Genomic DNA, 20,194 nt, shown 5'->3' with positions numbered 1-20,194 from the left:
ATTAACAGACCCACAGGTCATTACGGTATTAAGCACGCAGAGAAGTCCCCAGGAGACCTCTGGGACTTTCTTTCACCCCTGCCACAGGACCTGGCGGTACTTCCTGGTTTTCTTTCTACTGAAAAGGCTGACACCACCTTTCTGGAGGGATCTCAGGCATTCGACCAGTCCCAAGTGCCCTTGGCACTGAAGGGACTCAAAGGTGAGGTCCCTTCTAGGGGCTTTCCTGACCTCTGGGGAGACCTGCCTTGGTTTATTCACCTGTACAGTAATGTTTGTCTGTTACCAGCTCCTTCACAAACTTTGCTCCGACACAGGGAAGCCAGGCAGGATGGGCAGTGACTGATCAGTTCAGCAAGGTCAAGGAAGAAAGAGCCCCTCAGATCAGCAGTTCACGGTCCCTTGCCAAACATGACTGCCGACCTCCAGTACACACCAAGCAGCTCATTGGGTAGGCTGTGGTCTGTCCATCAGCACACTCTCTCCTGAGCTGCAGTAACGAAGCCAGCCTCTGTAGGTTACTTACTGTGCCCACAAAGTCAAGCATATAGGCCCTAACCTTTTTTTCTTATACACCTTCTGGTTTTCTTCGGTCTTAATAACTTCGTGCTTTCCCATTGCCTTGGTGTGTGTACCTGACACTAATTCCTATGCAGGCCCTCTGCCAACCCACAACCTTCTCTAAACAAACACTCACTGGGAAGCTGATGCTTTGCGTGGACTTCCTTCCCTCCAGAGCCCTTCAGCCCTGCTCCCGTATGGCCGGGTTGCCATGGCGCCCATCACGCTGATTTCCCTTCACCATCTCCCCATGTTTTTCCCGGTCTCCCCCATGACCTGGACCCCCCTTTTCCTGCCTCTTCTTTCAGTCTGCTGTTTGATGGTCTATATCCTCCTGCAGCTTCCTGAAAGGGAACATGGGAGATGCGAGATGAACTGTTTCAGATCTGAATGTGTGAAAACCTCCGTATTTTCACAGTGGATCAACGTGAAAGCAGACCAGAGAGCGCCAGATGGAAAATCCATTCCCTTTAGCATGAAAGTGCTGCTCCAAGGCCACCCAGCTTCATTTATTACTGGGAAGTCTGCCTTCTCCTCTCTGAAGTCTCCTTTGCTCCAGGTTTCCAAAGTCCCAGGGTGTTATGTTTTGTGGGGTTCTGTGTGTTCTTTGTGCTAGACACCTGATGGGTATTTTGCTCTCTAGAACTTATGTCCTGCAGATCTGGGAGACTCGCTCATGTCATTCCTCACTGTCTTCCCTCTTCCTCTGCACACATTGTGTCTCTCCCCGAGCCCTTTGTGCAGACGCTGGACCTTCTAGGCTTAAGCGTCTTATTTTCAACTTAGCTCTGTTTCTCACCTCTTTTGAGTTTTTCTGAGAGATTTTTCTCAACTTTATCTCACTACCTTCCCTTCTGCTCAATCTTTTATTGCAATAGTCACATTTCTTCTATTTGCAAGAGCTCTTTTTTATTTTCTGCATGTCCCTCCTTGAGCGCTTCTCGCTGTGTTTTCATGGATGCAATGTTTTCTCTCTGCCAATTCTTTTAGGTTTTCCTCTGCTCCTCACTTTGTTTCTATTTCCTACATTTGTTTGTTTCTGTTACATTCCTATTAGACTTCTCAAATGTTTGGTGAAGCATTAAATTGCTGCCCAAAGACTATGTTTTGGGTGTCGTGCGGGGTGGGGAAGGGGAAGGAGCGATTGAGTGGCCTTCTGTGTAGGGTGAGCAGGCAGGGGACAGCGGTTTTGTTGGGATCACTCTAATTTCAGTATCTAGACTTTTCTCTTGGATTGGTTGGTTTCTGCAGAAAAGTAGCCTCCAGCCACCAGCCTAGGGGACACTAAGTCTCGCTGCCAATGTTCCAGAGTCAAATTTGGAACCACAGTGAGAGGACCCTCCCCTTTTAGTGTCCTACTTTCAGCATGTCACCCTGTCCCCAGCTGGGTCTGTGAATCCAGAAACCTTCCAACGCATCTTATCTTGAGAAAAGTAGAAAAAGCCAAATCTTTGTGGGAAAGGGCCTCTTGACTGGCTATGCAAAGGAGGGGAGAGGACTGGGGAAGCAGCAGTTTCTCACACACAGAGCCAACCAACCCCCTGGTCTCCGACACCATCCGAACTTGTCTTCAAAGGTACCTGGAATCGCCACATTTTTCATTTATTTCAGGGTCTGAGGCATCAATTCTTGGCTACTGCCCTTCACTGGCATTGAGCCTCCCCAGGCTGTTCAGTCCGTTACTATCTGTCCTTCTGCATTGAGCTCCAGAACACTGTTGACGACTCTCTGCTGTCATTCCTGTCCTAGTCTCTTTGTACCTGCAGGCCGATTCCCTTTATATCCCTTGTCATCACTAGGGAAGAGCTTGGGAAGAGAGCAGATAAATGCATATGTCCCATCTATCATCTTCTACTGAAAGCTCTGACCCTCAGCTTCTTAAATGACTTCGGTTCGTCATGAACAGCATGACATAAAAAAATCAAGAACAGAGAAAAATAAAAGACTAAGGAAGGTTTTTTAAAGTTTTACAGTATACGGTTAGTTTAACTTTCCTGGAAGGTTCAAATCCCCCATCTGTCACTTACTGATGGCTCAACCTTATGTAAATGACTTTGCATCTCTTACCTTTAACTTTCTTCTATGTAAAAGGTGACACTGCCACCAACCTTGCAAGGGCTACAGAATACTGAGATCATGCAACACAGCTTTGGTACTTTCAAAACACTGGAAAGAAGAGTGGTTTAGCAAAGCAAGGAAAAGATGGGACTTGTTTCTGGACACCTCGAAGCTGAGATGTTGGAGGGACATCTCCCCAGAGACGCATGCTGGCACTTAGGATTACTTTCGCTCAGCAAACATTTCCTGAGCACTTTTGCTACAGGGGACCCTAAGCGAGGCGCTGAGGAATGAAGAGACAAACAAATGTGCAATCACCCCATGGCGAGGTTGAACGTGGGGAGAGAAAAAGGCTGAACTTGGAAGGGAGAAGTGAAAGCCGTCTGCACAGCCAAGGGGACAGAGGCTGTGACCGCCTTTACCTTTCTTTGTCTTACAAGGCCCACACTCAGGGTGGATCTCTTGCAAGGGGAGAGACACCACCTTCGCAAGGCCAGCGTTCAGCATGTACTGGTACAGCCGCTTAAATGTCCTCTCGCACAGCCCCTGCCAAAACACAACGTAAGAGCTGCCATCAGATGAGAGCGAGGCGTTTGCAACCGCTGCAGTCATGTCAGCAAACATGGGTTCAGGGTTAACCCGGGTTAACTGATTTCCTTGAACAAGGGAACACTGGGGGGGCTAAGGAGGAAAGACTTCAAGCTATGCTGTCAAGGAAACAGAAACAAGGTCCAGAGCACTAAATAAAGGATTCTATAAATGGTTTTGATGACAAAACGGGGAAAGAGGTTTATTTGCTCAAAGATCCTGAAAGGACACGTAGGGATGGGAGTGAGGCAGACAGCAGGGCAGAGCTACAAGGCGGTTTTTCATTGCATACTGTCAGTGTTTGGTTTTCTTACCATTCGAGTGTGCTATTAACACACACACACACACACACCTCCCCTGCGCAATGGAAAAAAAAATAGAAAAAAAAATGTAGTGCCAAAAAAATGTTCAGTTTATCAGCGAAGCTTCCACAAAATGAGGAGGGGTGTGTGCACCTTATCCCTCACAGAGCTGCGAGGCAATGTGACCAAAGTGATCCTATGTGCCCCTAACTGCAGGGGTCATCAACGAGCAGCTTCCGGCATAGGCCATGTTTTCCCATCTACACGTTTGTGAAAATAAGTGATTTACTTGCCAACATTTAAGTGAGACTTCATTTAAAAAAAAAAAAAAAAAAGGTTCTGGCTTCACTTGGAAGAACTCTGGCAACAAATCCTGGGATTACGGGTCCTCAGGGTGACCCCTGGGGGGAGCCAGGCCAGGCGTGCCCAGGCAAAGTGGCCCTGCCGGCCCCTCACATGTCAGAGCTGAAGGTCAGCTCCTGTTACCGGTAGGTGCCATCTTCTCTTAGGACAGCCAAGAGGAAAATTAAGTACTTCTTGAATTCGTACCGACTGCAAAACCATTTTTTTCCTATGTGGCCTGTTTCATTCTTTCATGTATCCATCCTGGCCGCTTACTTGCATTTGCCTTTGCAACCCCTGGAGTCGTGAGGCCAGTTCCGGCTGCTGTAAGCCGTGGACAGAACCAAGGGAGCCGTTCCTGGAGTCTCACGGCTTTCCTCTCCCTCTCTGGGAGACAGAGACGGAACAAATGTCTGCGGGCTGCCGCCACGTATGTGTGATCAACTCTCAAGGCCAGCCAGTCTCCCAGCCCTTGGGCAGGAGAACATATGGCTATCAAAAAAATACAGACGACTCACATATGGCTCATTCAAACACACCGGCTTGTAAATGGGCTCTATCGTTAATCTAGCTGTGCCCCCAGCATCACGGAAAGACCCTACGGAAGTTCATCCATCAAATCTCAGCCCCTAACATATGGTCCTAAGTCCTGGACCATCCGAAGCAAGGGAGGATGATGTAGTCCCAGCTTCTGGGGGGCTGCCATCAGGGACTCACACAATCTGCCCTGCAAAAAGGAAAAGGAGTAGCGTGAGCCTCCCCCACGCCCCAAAAAAGACAGCATCCATATTCATGGCATCAACCCCCTGTATCGGCTAATTATTCACTAAGTCCTGCTCAGCTCCCTCTGACCCTATTTCCAGCTGCCGACCAGACATTGCCAAGTAAAAAGTCTCAGAAGATCTTCAGACTCAATAAATCCTCAAGTCAGATTTGTCACGCGCCTCGTCCTCCCGCAAATGTGTTCATCTTTCTGTACTCTCTACTTGATTCATGCATTCATTCCACAAATATTTACTGAGCACCGATCATGGGCTTGGCTCTGGCCGTCCGCCCGCTGGGGCTTGAGCAGTAAACAAGCGGGCCTGCTCCCTGCTGTCCTGAGCCTGCCCTCCCGCCCTGTCCATTTCAGGGAGATGCAATCACTCCAGCCAGACAGCAAGATTCCTTCTCCTTCATGCCCCACCCCACTTCGTCCCCCCTCGCATCCTGGCCCCAGTCATCGAAACATCTCCAAGGATTCTAGCAGTCTGCCACTTGGGAAGCCGGCCCTAGCTGCCAACATCCGCCTCCCGCCCGCACCTCCAAGCTCTCTTCCTCCTCCTGGTTTGATCCTCAAGATGCAACTTCTCGGGGCGCCTGGATGGCTCCGTGGGTTAAAGCCTCTGCCTTCGGCTCAGGTCATGATCCCAGGGTCCTGGGATTGAGCCCTGCATTGGGCTCTCTGCTCAGCAGGGAGCTTGTTTCCCCTTCTCTCTCTGCCTGCCTCTCTGCCTACTTGTGATCTCTGTCTGTCAAATAAATAAATAAAATCTTTAAAAAAAAAAAAAAAAGATGCAACTTCTCCATCCACGAACTGCAGCCAGCAGTTTACGAGGCTGAAGGCCACAGCCCAGCTCCTCAGCCTGGCACTCTGGACCTCTCTTAGCCAGCCCCATCTTCCCTCCCCAGCCACATGTCTGTGACCCCTGCCAGAGCACTGCGGCTGGATTCCTGCACCTCGGACACGTCAGCCCGAACCGCTCTCCCGGGCCTGAAATGCCAGTTCTTGTCTACCTGGGAAACACATCACCTCCAAAGCCCCGCTTGGCCAGAAGCTGCTCCATAAAGCTTCTCCCAGCTCTGAAGAAAGTGCGTCCTTCAAGGAGCTCGGACGTCATCCTTTTAGATGGGCTTCGAGCCTAAGTGTGTGTTCACACGGCCGCCCTCCGGTGACACCGCTCCATGACAGTGTGAGACCCGTCATCCTAACTTCTGTCACCACGGTGCGGCAACCAGCTCTGACTCTGAGCAGACGCTTGCTGCAGTATTTGCTGGGTAAGTAATGGAACTGAGCGAGGCCATGGTGACCTGTGTCACCAGACTAGCCCGCTCTCCCCATGCCTCGGTGACCCGGTCGGGCAGAGGGCTTCAATCTGCAGTGTCTGCTGGACAAGAAATGTGAAGGACAGAGTGTGCAGAATTTGTTGCTTAAGCAAGGAGGAATTTTCTTAATTTCTACTAGGGTCCCTAAAGAAACTTTATCGGTCTGCCTTTCATTTTCCACTTCTGATGGAGACTCAAATACTGAAAAATATTTCTTACCACAAACAGCACTGCATGTATACTGACAAATGACACGGGCCTGCTGTCTGAGAGGTGACAGGAAGGAAGGGTCCTGGGGCGAGGCGGGGTAGGGGAGTGCACAGCTGGCCTGAGCTGACTGCTGTCGAGAGAGACTGCAGGCCAGGCCCAGGCTTGCCGGAGCCTCTGACATTTCAAAGGAAGCTGGAAACAGGTTTTTATGTGAACTCTCAATTTAAAAAAAAAAAAAAAAAAAAAAAAAGGCTAGGTCAAATGTACTTTTAACAACACACAGGCCAAATCTGACCTGTAAGCCTCATAAGCTGTGCTCTAAACAGACCTGGGATGGCGCGCCCTGGCGGCTCAGTCAGTTAAGCATCCAATTCTTGATTTCGGCTCAGGTCATGATCCCAGGGTCATGGTATGGAGCCCTGGGTTGGGATTTTCTCCCTTTGCTCCTCCCCCTCCTCACATGTACACGCTTTCTCTCTCACAATAAATACAATTTTTTAAAAAAGATTTTATTTATTCATCAGAAAGAGAGCGCGCGCCCACGAACAGGGGAAGCAGCAGGCAGAGGTAGAAGCAGGGTCCCTGTTGAGCAAGGAGCCCTACGTGGGACTCGATTCCAGGACTCTGGGATTGTGACTGAAGCCAAAGGTAGATGCCTAACCAACTGAGACACCCAGGGTTCCTAATAAATAAAATCTTTTACTTTTTATTATTACTTTTTAAAGATTTTATTTGTGAGAGAGAGCATAAGCAGGGAAGAGGGGCAGAGAGGGAGAAGCAGGCTCTGCACTGAGCAGGGAGCCCCATGTGGGGCTCGATCTCAGGATGCTGGGATCATGACCCGAGCCAAAGGGAGATGCTCAACAGACTGAGCCACCCAGGCACCCCAAATAAAATATTTTAAAGAGACTTGGGCATGTAGTAGATCTAGCATTAGAGAAGAGGCCCCTTCCCCTCTCCGATGGAACCAGAGACGGGCTTCACCCACAATGCAACAGCAGGAGGTGAGCAGCACAGATTATCCTGGGGCCGATAATCAAGACTCCACACCACGTCCCTTTGTGGACTAATCACGGTGACCCAAATTGCCTGACTTTTAACTTTAGGTTTTCAGTTCTGCCGTCTAAGCTACAGGACAATGTTTCTGTTCCCTTTGCCATGCCGGCTCTTCCCTAGCTTCTGGCAAAAGCTGTTCTCATCAGCCTGGAGGCAGCGAGGCCCCTCCATGTTGTCCTCCTCTCCCCGCTTCATTCCCGCCTCTCCTCCGGGGGCCCAGAGACCAAGCTGGGCAGTCTGTGCTTTTCTCCCAGCACCACCTCGCCAGCATCTCTGCGAAGTCACGATGCCCTTTCAGTATCAAGCCAGTGGAGACAGAATTAGAAGTGCGCTTACAGAAGCACCCCTAAATGTCCAGACTGGCCATTCCATATGAACTTGTACAGCATGTCCTAGAGCAAACTGTGAGTGTCGGTGGCGGGGGCGGGGGGGGGGGTGCGATGGGAGCCAGTTAAGAGCATGAAGGCCTCCAACAAAGGACTGAGCACTTTCTTATCCTGTGAAACAAAGGAAGAGCCCACTTGTTTCAAGATTAGGGACGGTCGAGTCCATTAACAGCTTCCATCTGCCAGTCATCTAATCCACACTTGACAAAGAGGTCCAGGCTGCGGCACAGATCATTCCAGCCCGGCACCCAGGCGGCCCTGGGCACTCACCAGTTCCTCCCTCAGCCTGCCCAGGGTCTCCATCTGGTTAGTCCGTGTGCTCAGCACACCCGAGAGCTTCTCCATGAGGATGTCGTATTTGCTCCTCCTGTGAGAAACACAGAACAGTTCATCTTTTCAAACCTATTGCTAAAGAGCGCCTGTTTTTTAAAGATGTCAAGACTTAAATGACAACATATCAGATCAGACCACCTGGGTCCTAGGTCTCAGCCATGGTCCAGGCCACACTCCACACCTGGCGGGGCAGACACCATGGCTTGGAGCGGTTCGGTCACATGGCAAAAGTAGCGACAGCGTACAGACCAGACTCTCTGGCTGCAGCTGTCTTGATTCTTGAAAACGCCTTACATTTTTATAAAACCATAAAGTTTAGGAAGCACCTTCTATTTTCTGCACGATTCACTTGGTAAAGGGATTATTTAATAAAGAAGTGAACAGGCTTTTCTGAAGGTCAGAGTCAAGAGGCGAACCTAGGTGAACCTAGGTCTTTGTCCGCACCCAGCGCTCTCTTCGCTGTCCTGATGTCTCTGATCCTGAAGTACGGCTTCTACTCTGACTTCCCTGGAACAGATGACCCCAACTTCCACCTCATTTTTATTGTGTCATGATGGCTTCCAAGCTAATGGCCGCCAAGGAAGCTATGAAAGAGAGCGGAAGGCTCCCGGACTGTGGGTGCCTGGGGAAGGTGACTTTGGCTCTAAGTACCCGCAGGCCTGGGGCAGGGAGGGTATGCGATTCAGAGTCAACGCCCAAGGCTTCACTTTGACTGCTTCTCGAGGCATAAAGAAAGGCAGGCACAAGTATTTCCTATACGTAGACCAGTACAGGCACTGGGTCGTGGCCATGCTCCAGAAGAGGAAACCACGCTTCAGAGAGCTCAAGTGACTTTGTCCAAGTCAAGTACAGATGACTTAGTCCACTGTTCTCCCTGCCACCCACGGCTGCTACCTATGCTCTCTGTAGACACAGGCTACACGCCAGTGAGGAGTCTGCTGATACGGGTATTTAACCAATGCATAGTAAGATAATAAAATGCAAATTCTCGAAGCACGATTCTCTCTAATGTAGGATTTCTAAAACATAGGTTTGAAGCTGAACTTGGAATTTTGACAGGAATACAGTGATATCATTACTCCTGGAAATCCTCAGTCAATAGTCTATCTAGACACGTGTATTGGGCACTTTCTCTGGGTCCAGGCCAGTGCTACGTAGCAGGCACTGGAAATCCTCAGTGTTCATCCACCTCTCTGCTGGAGTACGTGCCAGACCACTGGGTGAAGGGCAAGGCCTGGGTCATGTGGCCAGGGGGGACTCAGAGTCATTCCCCGTGGTCCAGGGAAGGGGGAACGCCTACTGCCCCTCAAGTCTCCCGTGCACCACTTGCCTCCACCACTGGGCACTGGTGGCCACGGACTCAGGGGCATCCAGCTTACTCGCCCAAGGGCTATGTTATTCTAGGTCCTTCACCAACTCTGCCTCCCCCACCCTGGTTGCTGCACCTCTCATCAAGGAGGGCAGGAGGTGCTGGAGCAGAGGCCTCTCTAAACGGTGGTGGACCTTTTCTATCCCCCATTCCCATGCCAGGCAGTTACCCCAACAGGAGCAAAGAGTCAGAGACTCACTCCCACTCTCTGATGCTCAGAAGGGAGTGGGCACCCTTCACACATCCTGCCCGGACGAGGACACAAAGCTGAACAGCAACATCTCGCACAGCACTCAGCGGAAACCTTCCCATCAAGCCCTCTAGAGCTGCTATTGGAAAAACACGCCAATTTTAAACTGGAAACAGTTCACTCTCAATTCTGGCACTGTAACGAATCTAATTCGATTTATCTGTTGTTCCTTTTACACTCTCCCCAAAATTTCACCAACATGTTAACAATTCCTATTGCCGGCCTGTGGGGTTATAGGATTTTTTTCTCCTTCTTTTCTGTATAACCTCCAAACTTTCTAAATCAGCATGACTTAAAACTTTCAGAATCAGAAATAGACCGTAAATATTTTTCTTAAAAAGCTGTAGTCATGGGGCACCTGGGTGGCTCAGTAGGTTAAGCCTCTGCCTTCGGCTCAGGTTATGATCTCAGGATCCTGGGATCGAGCCCTGCATCGGGCTCTCTGCTTAGCAGGGAGCCTGCGTCCCCGTCTCTCTGCCTGCCTCTCCGCCTACTTGTGATCTCTGTGTCAAATAAAATCTTAAAAAAAAAAAAAAAAAGCTGTAGTCATTATGTGATTCTGCCTCTATGATGTGTAGAGGTCTAATCCACATGGCTGAAATTTCACCAGAACAAAGTGTTTTGGTGTCTGCACGATGTACCTGTCCACGTGAAACCGGTTCAGAAGGAGGAGAATGGAGTGCTGCTGGGCTCCAGTGGGTAATCGGATCACATGGGACTGCATCGTAATGAGCCCGTTTTTGTTCAGAATTTTCCGGTGATAGTGGAGCTTCCCAGCATCAACCCTGGAGGAGAGGAAGAGTGTGGCTGTGTCATTTTGCTTTGCTGATGGCTTTTGCCCAACAGTAGAGGGCCTCTCACGTGAACATTAAGTGCTAAAGACATACTTCCTATCCAGCCACTCCAAGGGAACAGTCGCTGTGAGACAATGGCCTCAAAAGAAGAGGCATGCCTCAGCCTCAGCGCACCCCAGATCCCCAGCGGAGGTGGATGGGAGATGGGGGTAGAAGCCTAGGGAAAGGGAAAGGAATGGGACGTGTCTCCAGTCCTGCAGTAGCCAATGAGTAAAGTCACTCTACATTCTGGTTGGCCTGATGGACCCAATTTATGCCCACTGCTCTGGCCTCCCCCTGGAGCTCCACCTTCCACTCTCAAGATGCCTGGTTCGGACACTATACAGTCGCCCCAGGGTCTCTTCAAAAAACAAAGCGCTGACGCCCAATCGACACGGGCTGCAGACTGCCCCAGTGGCAGGTCAGAGAGGAATGGGGAAGGGAAGTCAACAGGCCTGCGCTGGGGGCAGGGCACAATCATCAGGGAGTCCTAGCATTTCAGGAGAGAAGCGAATCATGCCCTTACTTGAAAGCAGTGGTATGGAGGTCTCGCTGGAGCTCCCCTTGCCACCGGGACCGGCCTAATCGCTCCAAAATGCAGTAGGAGAAGTCGGGGAGTTTCAGGTCCGGGTCACCCTCCAAGCCTATCAAGGCCCTGTAACGCATGTCCTGGGAGGCAACGATGATCAGTCTCTTTCCCCACCTGCAAACGAGAACAACCACATGGAAGAAATAACTTGAAGTGACTTGAAGAGAATCAAAATGTGAAAAAACAGAACCTAGAGAATCACCATTTTGTCTTGCTTCTTAGAAGTTCACAATGCCCCAGGTGAGGTTTCCATCTCCAAATTGCATGGTGTTTGGGCTGAACAGAACCAACCCTGTCATCTTGCGTGGAGCCCTCCACTGTCTTGCTAAGACACTCAGACCGAACCCCCAGTTCCTCACCAGGGCCTGGAATGTCCTATGCACCCTCCACAGCTCTGCCTCTTACCCCCCTTGGCCCTGCTGGTCCCAAACAAGCTGTTTCCTCTGCCTGGCTGCTCCTCTCCCTCGGTCACAGACTTAGAATCTATGCTCTCTCATCTCAAACAGGCTTACAAAGTTAAACTGGCAGAGGTCACCCGGGAAAAGCAAGTTTGAGACCAGGGGAACAGGCCTGCTGCTTTTCAAATGCACTCAGGTTTACTGCACTGAACGTTAAAATCCCAACATTCCAGTTAGCTGACTCAGTGACTCCTGCAAGGCCGGAAGTGCTGAGTGTGGCCCTCAGACAGGATGTCAAGTACTGATTAAGCACAATGCAAAGCACCAGAGATACCAAGATAAATAAAAGCGGTATCTCCCGGCATCACAGTCCGCAGAAGGAGAAAGTCAGGAGAGTGAGCGATTATCCTAGGGCCCAAGGGCAGAGAGCAACTCTGATGGCCAAGCCTATGAAATGCCATTTCGCGAAGAGGCCCCAATCCAGCCTGCATGTGTGAACAGAATGCGTGCATGGTAACCAGGGGACGCTCTCATGGGAGGGGATCCTAGAATTCGCAGTCAGTGGGGTAGGTGAAGGACAAGAAAGCAGAACCTCCAAGTTTCCGGAGGCATGAAGGAACAGGCCTTCCTGGGAGGCAAGTGGTATGGCCTGGCTGGAAAGTGTGGGCTGGGCTCCCAAGCGAGAAAGCAGAAGGTGAGCTCAAGGGGTCAGTGGGAGTCCACATCCTGAAAGGTCCTGCAGTGCCATCACGGAGAGGTCAGATGTCATGACACAGGTCAGTGGCTGTAACCCCACACCCATCAGGATCACCCATCAGTCAACGGACATTTTTAGGAGCTGAGGTGGTGCCAGGCGTATTCTAGGTCCTAGAGATAGGGCCATAAACAAGACAGGGTTTCCACCCTCAAGAGTTTACGCTCCGGTGAGGAAGGGGTGGTGTGAATCAACACTTCAGACCACGTTTGGTACTGGGGGCGCCTGGGTGGCTCAAGTCAGTTAAGTGCCCGACTCTTGATTTTGGGTCAGGTCATGATCTCGGGGTCGTGAGACCGAGCTCTGCGCAGGGCACCACGCTGGGCAAGCACACCTGCTCAAGATTCCTTCCCTCTCCCTTTGCCCCTCCCTGCCTTCTGCTCGCACTCTCTTGCTCTCTGTCTCAAAAAAAAAAAATATATATATATATATATATATATATATTCAATAAGTAAGTAAATAAATAAATAAAAGATCATTTTTGGTACAACGAAGAGTAACATAACAGTGCCTGGGCAACAGGGATGCTTTCTGAGGAGCCGAGTTGAAGACTGACTGAAGAGGAGTGGGGAGAGATGGAAAGATCTGAGGCAGAACGTTCTAAGCAGAAGGAACAGCGGATGCGATAGCCCTGAGACAGAAATGAGCTGTACACATTTGGGCCACAGCACAAGGAAGACTCAGGTTGGCTGAAGGGCTACAGTGGGAGAGCTGGGGGGACAGAGCGTAGGTCCCACACAGGCCGATGGGCTAAGATCAGCAGGGAGGGAGCTGCAGAGTGTGGAGCACTAGGTGGGATACGGCTCATGGCTCTGGCCTGTATCACCAAGTGAAAATCAGTCCCAGGGCAGCTAGATCCTATGATTTTTTTTTTTTTTAAGAAAAGCTAGAAATCCAGATTTTAAATATCAGCAATGAAACAAAATTAAAAACAAAAAGAACACCGTGCTGGCTAAACAAAGCACGTATACAGGGCATATGTGCCCAGTCAGAAACACCTCCCAAGTGACCAAGGCACTATTCGTCACAATTCTTAGAGAAAAAAATGTGCCCTGTGGTGTGGAAAGTTCCAGAAAGGAGAGAAAGGGGTGTCTAGCTGAGTGTCTGACTCTTGATGCTGGCTCAGGCCATGATCTCAGGGTCATGGGATCCAGCCCCACATCTGGCCCTGGGCTTAGCAGGGAGGCTCCTTTATTTATTCTAAAATAAACAAACAAATCATTAAAAAAAAAGAGAGAGAGACAGAGAGAGGGGACAGCAAGAAAGGAGGCAGGAGACTCTTGCATTATCCTGAGGCCAAAGAGGGTCTGAGAAGGTCAAGTCCACAGGACTTGGTGGCCAGCTGAATGCAGAGTAAGTCTGGAGAGAAGGGGCTCCGGAGTCCCAGGTCTGCGGCTCGTACAGCAGGCACAAGGGAATTCCCTGGAGCAGAGGAAGTCACAAAAGAGGCAAAGAAGGGAAGAGGAGGCAGGTTTGGGGTGAAGGAGTTGTGATGCTCTAACTTCTGGGCACACTGAGGAAGGCGTTACTGAACTCCACATGTGGCACTTGGGAGACGTCTGGGGAAGAGAAAGAGCCCCCGGGAGCAGCTCCAACATTTAAGGGGTGGACGGAAGTCAGGGAGTCCAGGAGACAGCTGGTGAGGATGGGCCAGAACAGAAAAACAAAGCAGGAAGCACGCCACAAAAGCTTTAAAAACTCCCTGACCTGGGGTGGAAGGGTCAAGAAACTTAGGGCCAAACAGCGTCCCCAGACTGGTTAGTAGGAATCTTAGAGGGTAAGATTTCGGTGAAGAAATAAAGGCAGACATCAGTGGGCAGAGGAGTGTAGGAGAAAGAGCTATTTCTTCCAGGAAGCACAGCTGCGAGCAGCAGGAGTGCTCTACAGCCCCAGGAGATCTGAGGTCAAGAGAAGGTCCTATTGTGAGATGGGCAAGTCATTACAGCTGAGTTGAGAGCCCCAGCGGAGAAAGTGCAGGAACAGGGAGAGGAGAAAGAGATGTGGAAAAGTTGCAAGCAGAAGAAGTTGGAAGTCGGCAGAGTTCCCACTGGCAGCTTTTCCCTGCTCTGTGAAGTGGGAAGGGAGGTGGGAATGGGGACTAGCTCCAGAAGGTGACAATTTGCATTAGCCACTTGGGGAAACGGGACCCCTAGCCTGGACAGGAGAAGGCAAGGCGCTGATGCAAATGAAAGCCGGAGGCTCTGCCCCACTGTGCCAGGCCTGGGGACACAAGGGAAAGAGAAAGCAGGCCCCTGAGCCAAATTAGCACACCCAAGAGTGTGGTGCAGGACGGGGAGCTTGCTTGGTGCAGGGCTGACACACAGAACAGTCTCCGCGCTCTGACTGTCCCCGCTTGGCTTCAAGGCAGGAGGGGGTCCATGAGGCTCTGAAGCTGCAGACAGGTTACCTGCCAAACGCTTCCACCATCATACAACGGGGCTGTAAAGTCTTGGTCCTGATGTCACTGGTTATGTTCTTTCTCTCCTTGAAGTACCGGCAAGAGCCCTGGATGCCGTCCTTATTCTCCAAGATCATATGAATGGGGTAGACATCCTCCAGAGCGACTGGATCCCTCCGGGACTCCAAAATTCCGGTTTCCAAGTCAATCTCTTCATACCTAAAAAAGGGAAAGCACAAATACCAAAGGACAACTTAGCTTCGGAAAAATACATACTTCGCTCCTCGTTCTTCTCTTCTTTTTTTTCTTTCTTTCTTTCTTTCTCTCTTTCTTTTTAATTAAAGATTTTATTTATTTTTAGAAAGGGAGCACTCCAGGAGGGAGAGAAAGAAGTAAAGAATCCCAGGCAGACTTCACGCTGGGAGCCCAAAGCAGGGTTGGATCTCACGACCCTGAGATCATGACCTGAGCCGAAACCAGAAACCAAGAGCCGGATGCTTAACTGACTGGAGCCACCCAGGCGCCCCTGGCGCGTTCTTCTGACGACCTCCCGCAGAGATCAGAGAGCCATGAGCTCACTCAGTCCTCCAGCCTTGCAAATGCAGATTAGAGCAGCATTCCTGCCTTTCTATCCCAAAGAACACAGACCTTCCCAGGGTCTCCCAAATCCACCCCAGAAGCTGAATGCTAGAACCAGAACCATCTACTGGCCCAAGTCATGGCCTTTCCGTTTTCCTCCAAATCCAATGCCTGCATGTTAACAATTTTCACCTCTGAATCCTCAGTCCTGTCTTTTCCTCCAAACACTGATCCTGCGTCTCCAGTTGTCTACCAAACACCTTGAATGAATTCAAGGAGATCCAAATCAAAGTTATGACTGCCTCTCTCCGCCTCCAATGAAGTCCCTCCTTTCCACTTTCTCCCAAATATGTCGTATCAATGCCATGGGGACACATCTGACTTGCGTTTCTTCCCTTATGCAGTCAGCCAAGTTTGTTAAGCTTTCCTTACAAACCCTGCTCACAGCCTGAGCTAGTCTAGTTGAGGCTAAATCCCACTTACACGTACCAGCCCTTTCCTTCCTCGCCTTCTCTGTGATCTCTACCCGGCTTTATCCCCCCTTCCCAAATCACATCTTCCACCATCTGCCAAGAGGCAGCTGTGGACTGCTGTCCTCCACCTCTTCAGCCGCAACTTCCTAGGCTTCTTTGAGGGTTCCTAGTTCTCCATCCGGCCTTTCAATGTAGGTGCACCTGAGGACCATGTCTCAGGCCTCCCATCACACCATATTCTCTTCCAGGGATGATCCTGGCTCATGGCTTTAATAGCCAACCATACGGGATGACTGCCCATGTCCAGCTCTATCCCTCCCTCTGGCCTGCTTTCACCCAAGGAAGCAACATGTTTACTGAACAGGATCTCCACGGATCACCCAAAGGAATGTTGAATTCCATGTGACTCCAAGTACATTCAGCACCTAGCCCACCTTCCCTGAGACTCAACAACCTTGCTGCTCTTCTGTGTTCTCTACTAACAGGGATGGGCATCAATATTCACTCAGGAGCCTGAACATCAGGAATCAGAAGCCATCATCCCTGATTCCCCCCTCTCCTATACCCCACATCCAGTCACCAAATCCTCTTGATTCTTCTGCTTTGTATGTCTCGATGCCATCTGCTTCTCTTATGTATTCTCACCTGCCCCATAGTAAGCAAAAGTGATGGGGAGAACAAAGGCAAGAAGGAAAAGTAGATGAAATTAAATTTCCTTATCACCTGCTGCCCATTGTTACTTAAGGCAGGAAGCGTATAGTTCCTCCAGGAAGCTCCCAACTGTCTTAAAGTTGATGCTTTGCTAGAGGGAAAAACCAACCTTAGCTTGAAAACAGCCAGGCCTCCAGGGTCCTGTGAGTCTTCCTTAACATAGGAGAGTCCGTTTGGAAACCTCCCTTTGTCTTCACGTCCCCCAACTTGAAAGTATATAAATTGGTCCCCCCCCCCAATACAACCACTGTGCTGCTCTTTCTGCCCCACCGGTCCTGTTCCCATGCTTTAATTAAAGCCTCATAGCACCGAAGACTTCTGCAGGATTCTTTCTCAGCCTGTTGGCTCTGAACCCCAACCTACAAACCACATCAAACCATGATTGGTTTTGACTGGATTACTAAAATCTCTCAACTTCACACTCTGCCCTCAGTCTGACCCTTCTTTGGGGGGGGGGAGGCGGGGCTTCCAATGGTTCTTTTGATAAAGGATAAACTCTTTAAGTGGATTAAAGACCACTGATTACCTCTCCAGTGCTATCTCTAAGGGCAGAGAAGATTCTGTAGGCCAAACTTCATGGATTCAAATTCTGGTTTCTGCTCTTGCTAGCTGATACCTTGAACAAAGTTTCTTATCATCTCTGGGCCTGACTTTTCTCTCCGGGAAAATGGAAATGATTATACCCACCTCCTAAAGTTATTGTAAAAATTAACTTGCTAGAGGCGCCTGGGTGGCTCAGCGGGTTAAAGCCTCTGCCTTTGGCTCGGGTCGTTGTCTCGGGGTCCCGGGATTGAGCCCCGAGTCGGGCGCTCTGCTCGGCAGGGAGCCTGCTTCCTCCTCTCCTCTCTCTCTCTCTGCCTGCCTCTCTGCCTACTTGTGATCTCTGTCAAATAAATAAACAAAATCTTAAAAAAAAAGTTAACTTGTTATATGTCAGGATCTTAGCAAGTCCTAGCTCACAATATGCATACATGTAAGTGCCAACTACTATTATTCCCCATCTACAGTCCTGCACCTCAACCACACTTCTCCTCCTTTAGGCTTTCCACGTTTGCTGTTCTCTCTCCAGAATACTCTGCCAACTGGCCACCTAAATCCAATCTTGAAGTCTTGTTTTCAGTATTACTTCTGGGAACCTCTCCTCACAATTTGGCTTAACGGCACAGACTCTATAGAGACAGACTGTGTGGGTTTAAATCAACACTCTGGTCACTTATAACCTCAGGAACGTTGGATAGGTTCCTCAATCTATGACTCAGTTTCCTCTTCTGCAAAATGGGGACAATGACAGCACCTACTGCTGAGGATCAAGTGAGTTCCATCTCCTGAACCTCCCAAAACAGGATCTTACAGTATAATAACAGGCCAATAATAAGCACTCAATAAATGCTAGCTGCTGTTGTTGTTATTATATTATTATTATTATTGCTAACCTTGCTGTTATGCCGATCTCTAGTTGCCTTAGGTTCTCTAGTCCAGAACTGAGAATGCCCCAGAAAGGGTGGCTAACCTCAAAGTCTCCAGCCTTGATCTAAACTGACTTCCTTCCCACCACGAAAAAGGAGCACTCTTAGAAGCTTGAAGAATACCCCCCCCCGCCCCAGTCCTGCTCACCACCACCCAAACACCTACACGGACCGAATGGGACATCACTAAATGACCCCCAACTCCATCAGAGGCCCGGGCTCTGCCAGGCCCGAGGGACCCCCAGCCAACCTTACTGCCGCGCCCCCATCAGACTCGCGGTCCTCCCCCCGGCCCCTCGGCGCCACTCCTTTCTCCCGCCCGCTCCCGTCAGAACCTGGGCCCCTCCCAGCGCCCTCCGATGCCGGGCTCTGCGCCGCCCGCCCGCCCGCCCGCCCGCCTCAGGGCCAGGCCGCTGACCGGTCCTGGAGCTGGAGGTCGGGTCGCTCCCGAGGCTCTTCATAGAAGCTGATGCCCGGGTGGGTGGCAAGGGCCCGCCAGAGGAACTCCTGCGTGTAGGGCTCCAAAGGGAGCGGGAAGGGAGGCACTCGCGTCTCCAGACGGCTCCACAGCGCGGGCAGACACAGGCCATCAAGCCCCTCCAGGGCCACCTCGTCCAACAACGACTCCAGCGCGTCCATTGCTACTTCAGTTTGCAGCTCCCCGGGCGCCTGCGCACCAGGACTCTAAAGGCCCTCCAGCGCGCCTGCGCAGAACGATCGACAGCCCTGGGAGGCGAGTTGGACCTACGGATCGGAGGAGGAGTTCCAAGAGCGCCGACGTCACGTTGCGCCCTTTGGGGGCGGGCTCAGTCCTCGGGGCTCCACCGCCATTGGTCCGGAACCCCGCAGTAACCAGGGGAACTGCAAACAGTGTAGGGGCTGCTTCCGGTTCGAGCACCCGGAACCGCCGCCTCAAGGGATGGACGGTGAGTGTCCGTGGGCCCCTCCAGGTGGTCGGGCAGTTATTCTCCTATCTCTCCCTCGGCTCCCTAGAACAGAATCCTAGGCAAGAGAGCCCTGGGCCACCACTGCCTGACCTAGGGTGGTCTCTGATCAGAGGGAAAGGGAGCCCTAGTGGACAGGGATGGGAAGAAGAGGCTGGGGGGAGTGGTCAGTGGTTTGGCCACTGTGCAGAGTTGTGTTGTTGTAGAAACCCGGTACGGGTCGGGGGCTCAGAAGAGGTTTAGAGTGGAAAGCAGAGGCAGAAGTCTGAAGCGGGGTCTTGTGTGTCTTCCTCGGATGTGGAACTGTGAAATCTGGGAGTTGGTATGGGGATAAGCGTCATCTTGGGGAGTGCGGTCGTCAGGTAATGGGAAAACGGAGTTGGTAAGGTGGGTGGACGAAGTCAAGGGCATACTCTTTTTCTGAGCTTTGATGTTGATAATTAATACTGTTCAGTGCCAGGAACTCTGTAAGCGCTGTCGAGCAACACCTCGTTAAACTTCATTCCTGCCCTTTGAGGTCAGTGGTGTTATCCTGTTTTGCAAATGAAGAAACTGAGGCTCAAAGGAATTAAGTTAACTTGCCCCAAATCAAAGAGCCAGCAAGTGGCAGAGTGAGTAAGAAACCCAGACACTCTGTCTCTGGAGTTAAATTACAGAGCTTTGAGATTTGGAATGGATTTTGGAGGCCCTTCATTCCTGACATTGCAAATGGAGATATCTGCAGGGGCAAGTCTGGTGGGCTGGATTGGGCTGTGACTGAAAATCAATTCCCCTTTTGAAAGGAAAGCTTCTCACTCAGTTCCAACCAATTATTTTCCTAGGGCACTTCTCTAAATACCATGACAGCCTATCAGCCTGAAGGCCAGATGGCCAGTTGCCGCCTGTGGGCCACTTATTTAGAGTTCCTGATTAGAATCATGGAATTGACCACTGAAAACAATCTACAGATAGGCTGTTCTGATCTCATTTTGAAGATAGGAAGACTAATGTCTAGACACACTGTTAGGATCTGTGCTAGAATCCAGATCATTGTTCTCATTTCATCACTATCCCTTACTTTCAGGAATTTGTTCCTTGTATCCACTTAATGCAGTGTGGGGAAAAATTTATTTTAATTGAACAGTCTGATATATACTTAAAAGACATCTTTGCCCTTTGTACTTTAGAGGTACTATAAAACGTCATTTGCTGTTTGCCTGGTGGAAAGGTCAATGTAACATTGCTACAGAACAATAGTTCTCAAATATTTTTAACCTCAGGACACCTTTATGCTCTTAACCTCGAAAGAGCTTTATGTATTTTATATCTATGATATTTACCGTATCAGGAAGTAAAGCTGAGAACATCTTAGAACATTCATTTATCAACTACTTAAAAATAACAGTAAACTTGGGGCGCCTGGGTGGCTTAGTTGGTTAAACATCCAGATCTTGGTTTTGGCTCAGGTCATGATCTCATGGGTTGTGAAGTGGAGCCCCGAGATGGGCTCCACACTCAGCAGGGAATCTG

General features: G+C 50.2%; 2 protein-coding genes across 4 annotated transcripts in view; one reads left to right on the top strand and one right to left on the bottom strand.

Annotated features, from left to right (window-relative positions):
• GTF3C1 (general transcription factor IIIC subunit 1) overlaps positions 1-18,421 on the bottom strand; it is a 67,863-nt gene extending 49,442 nt beyond the window's left edge. For both annotated transcript variants that reach the window (XM_080831135.1, XM_080831134.1), the window contains exons 1-6: positions 18,160-18,421; positions 14,522-14,731; positions 10,900-11,076; positions 10,182-10,325; positions 7,859-7,955; positions 3,042-3,165 (exon numbers count right to left, since the gene is read on the bottom strand). In XM_080831135.1, the coding sequence (XP_080687261.1) occupies positions 3,042-3,165; positions 7,859-7,955; positions 10,182-10,325; positions 10,900-11,076; positions 14,522-14,731; positions 18,160-18,380 (973 nt within the window). In that variant the 5' untranslated portion in view covers positions 18,381-18,421. The remainder of the gene's footprint in view (positions 1-3,041; positions 3,166-7,858; positions 7,956-10,181; positions 10,326-10,899; positions 11,077-14,521; positions 14,732-18,159) is intronic.
• Positions 18,422-18,610: 189 nt separating this feature from the next.
• The window catches only part of KATNIP (katanin interacting protein), a 175,713-nt gene continuing 174,129 nt past the window's right edge, over positions 18,611-20,194 (top strand). For both annotated transcript variants that reach the window (XM_080830821.1, XM_080830822.1), the window contains exon 1: positions 18,611-18,667. In XM_080830821.1, the coding sequence (XP_080686947.1) occupies positions 18,661-18,667 (7 nt within the window). In that variant the 5' untranslated portion in view covers positions 18,611-18,660. The remainder of the gene's footprint in view (positions 18,668-20,194) is intronic.

Source organism: Martes martes, assembly GCF_963455335.1.
Source record: "Martes martes genome assembly, chromosome: 18".
In the NCBI taxonomy this organism is placed as follows: Eukaryota; Metazoa; Chordata; class Mammalia; order Carnivora; family Mustelidae; genus Martes; species Martes martes.
This window is presented reverse-complemented; position numbering and strand designations above follow the sequence as displayed.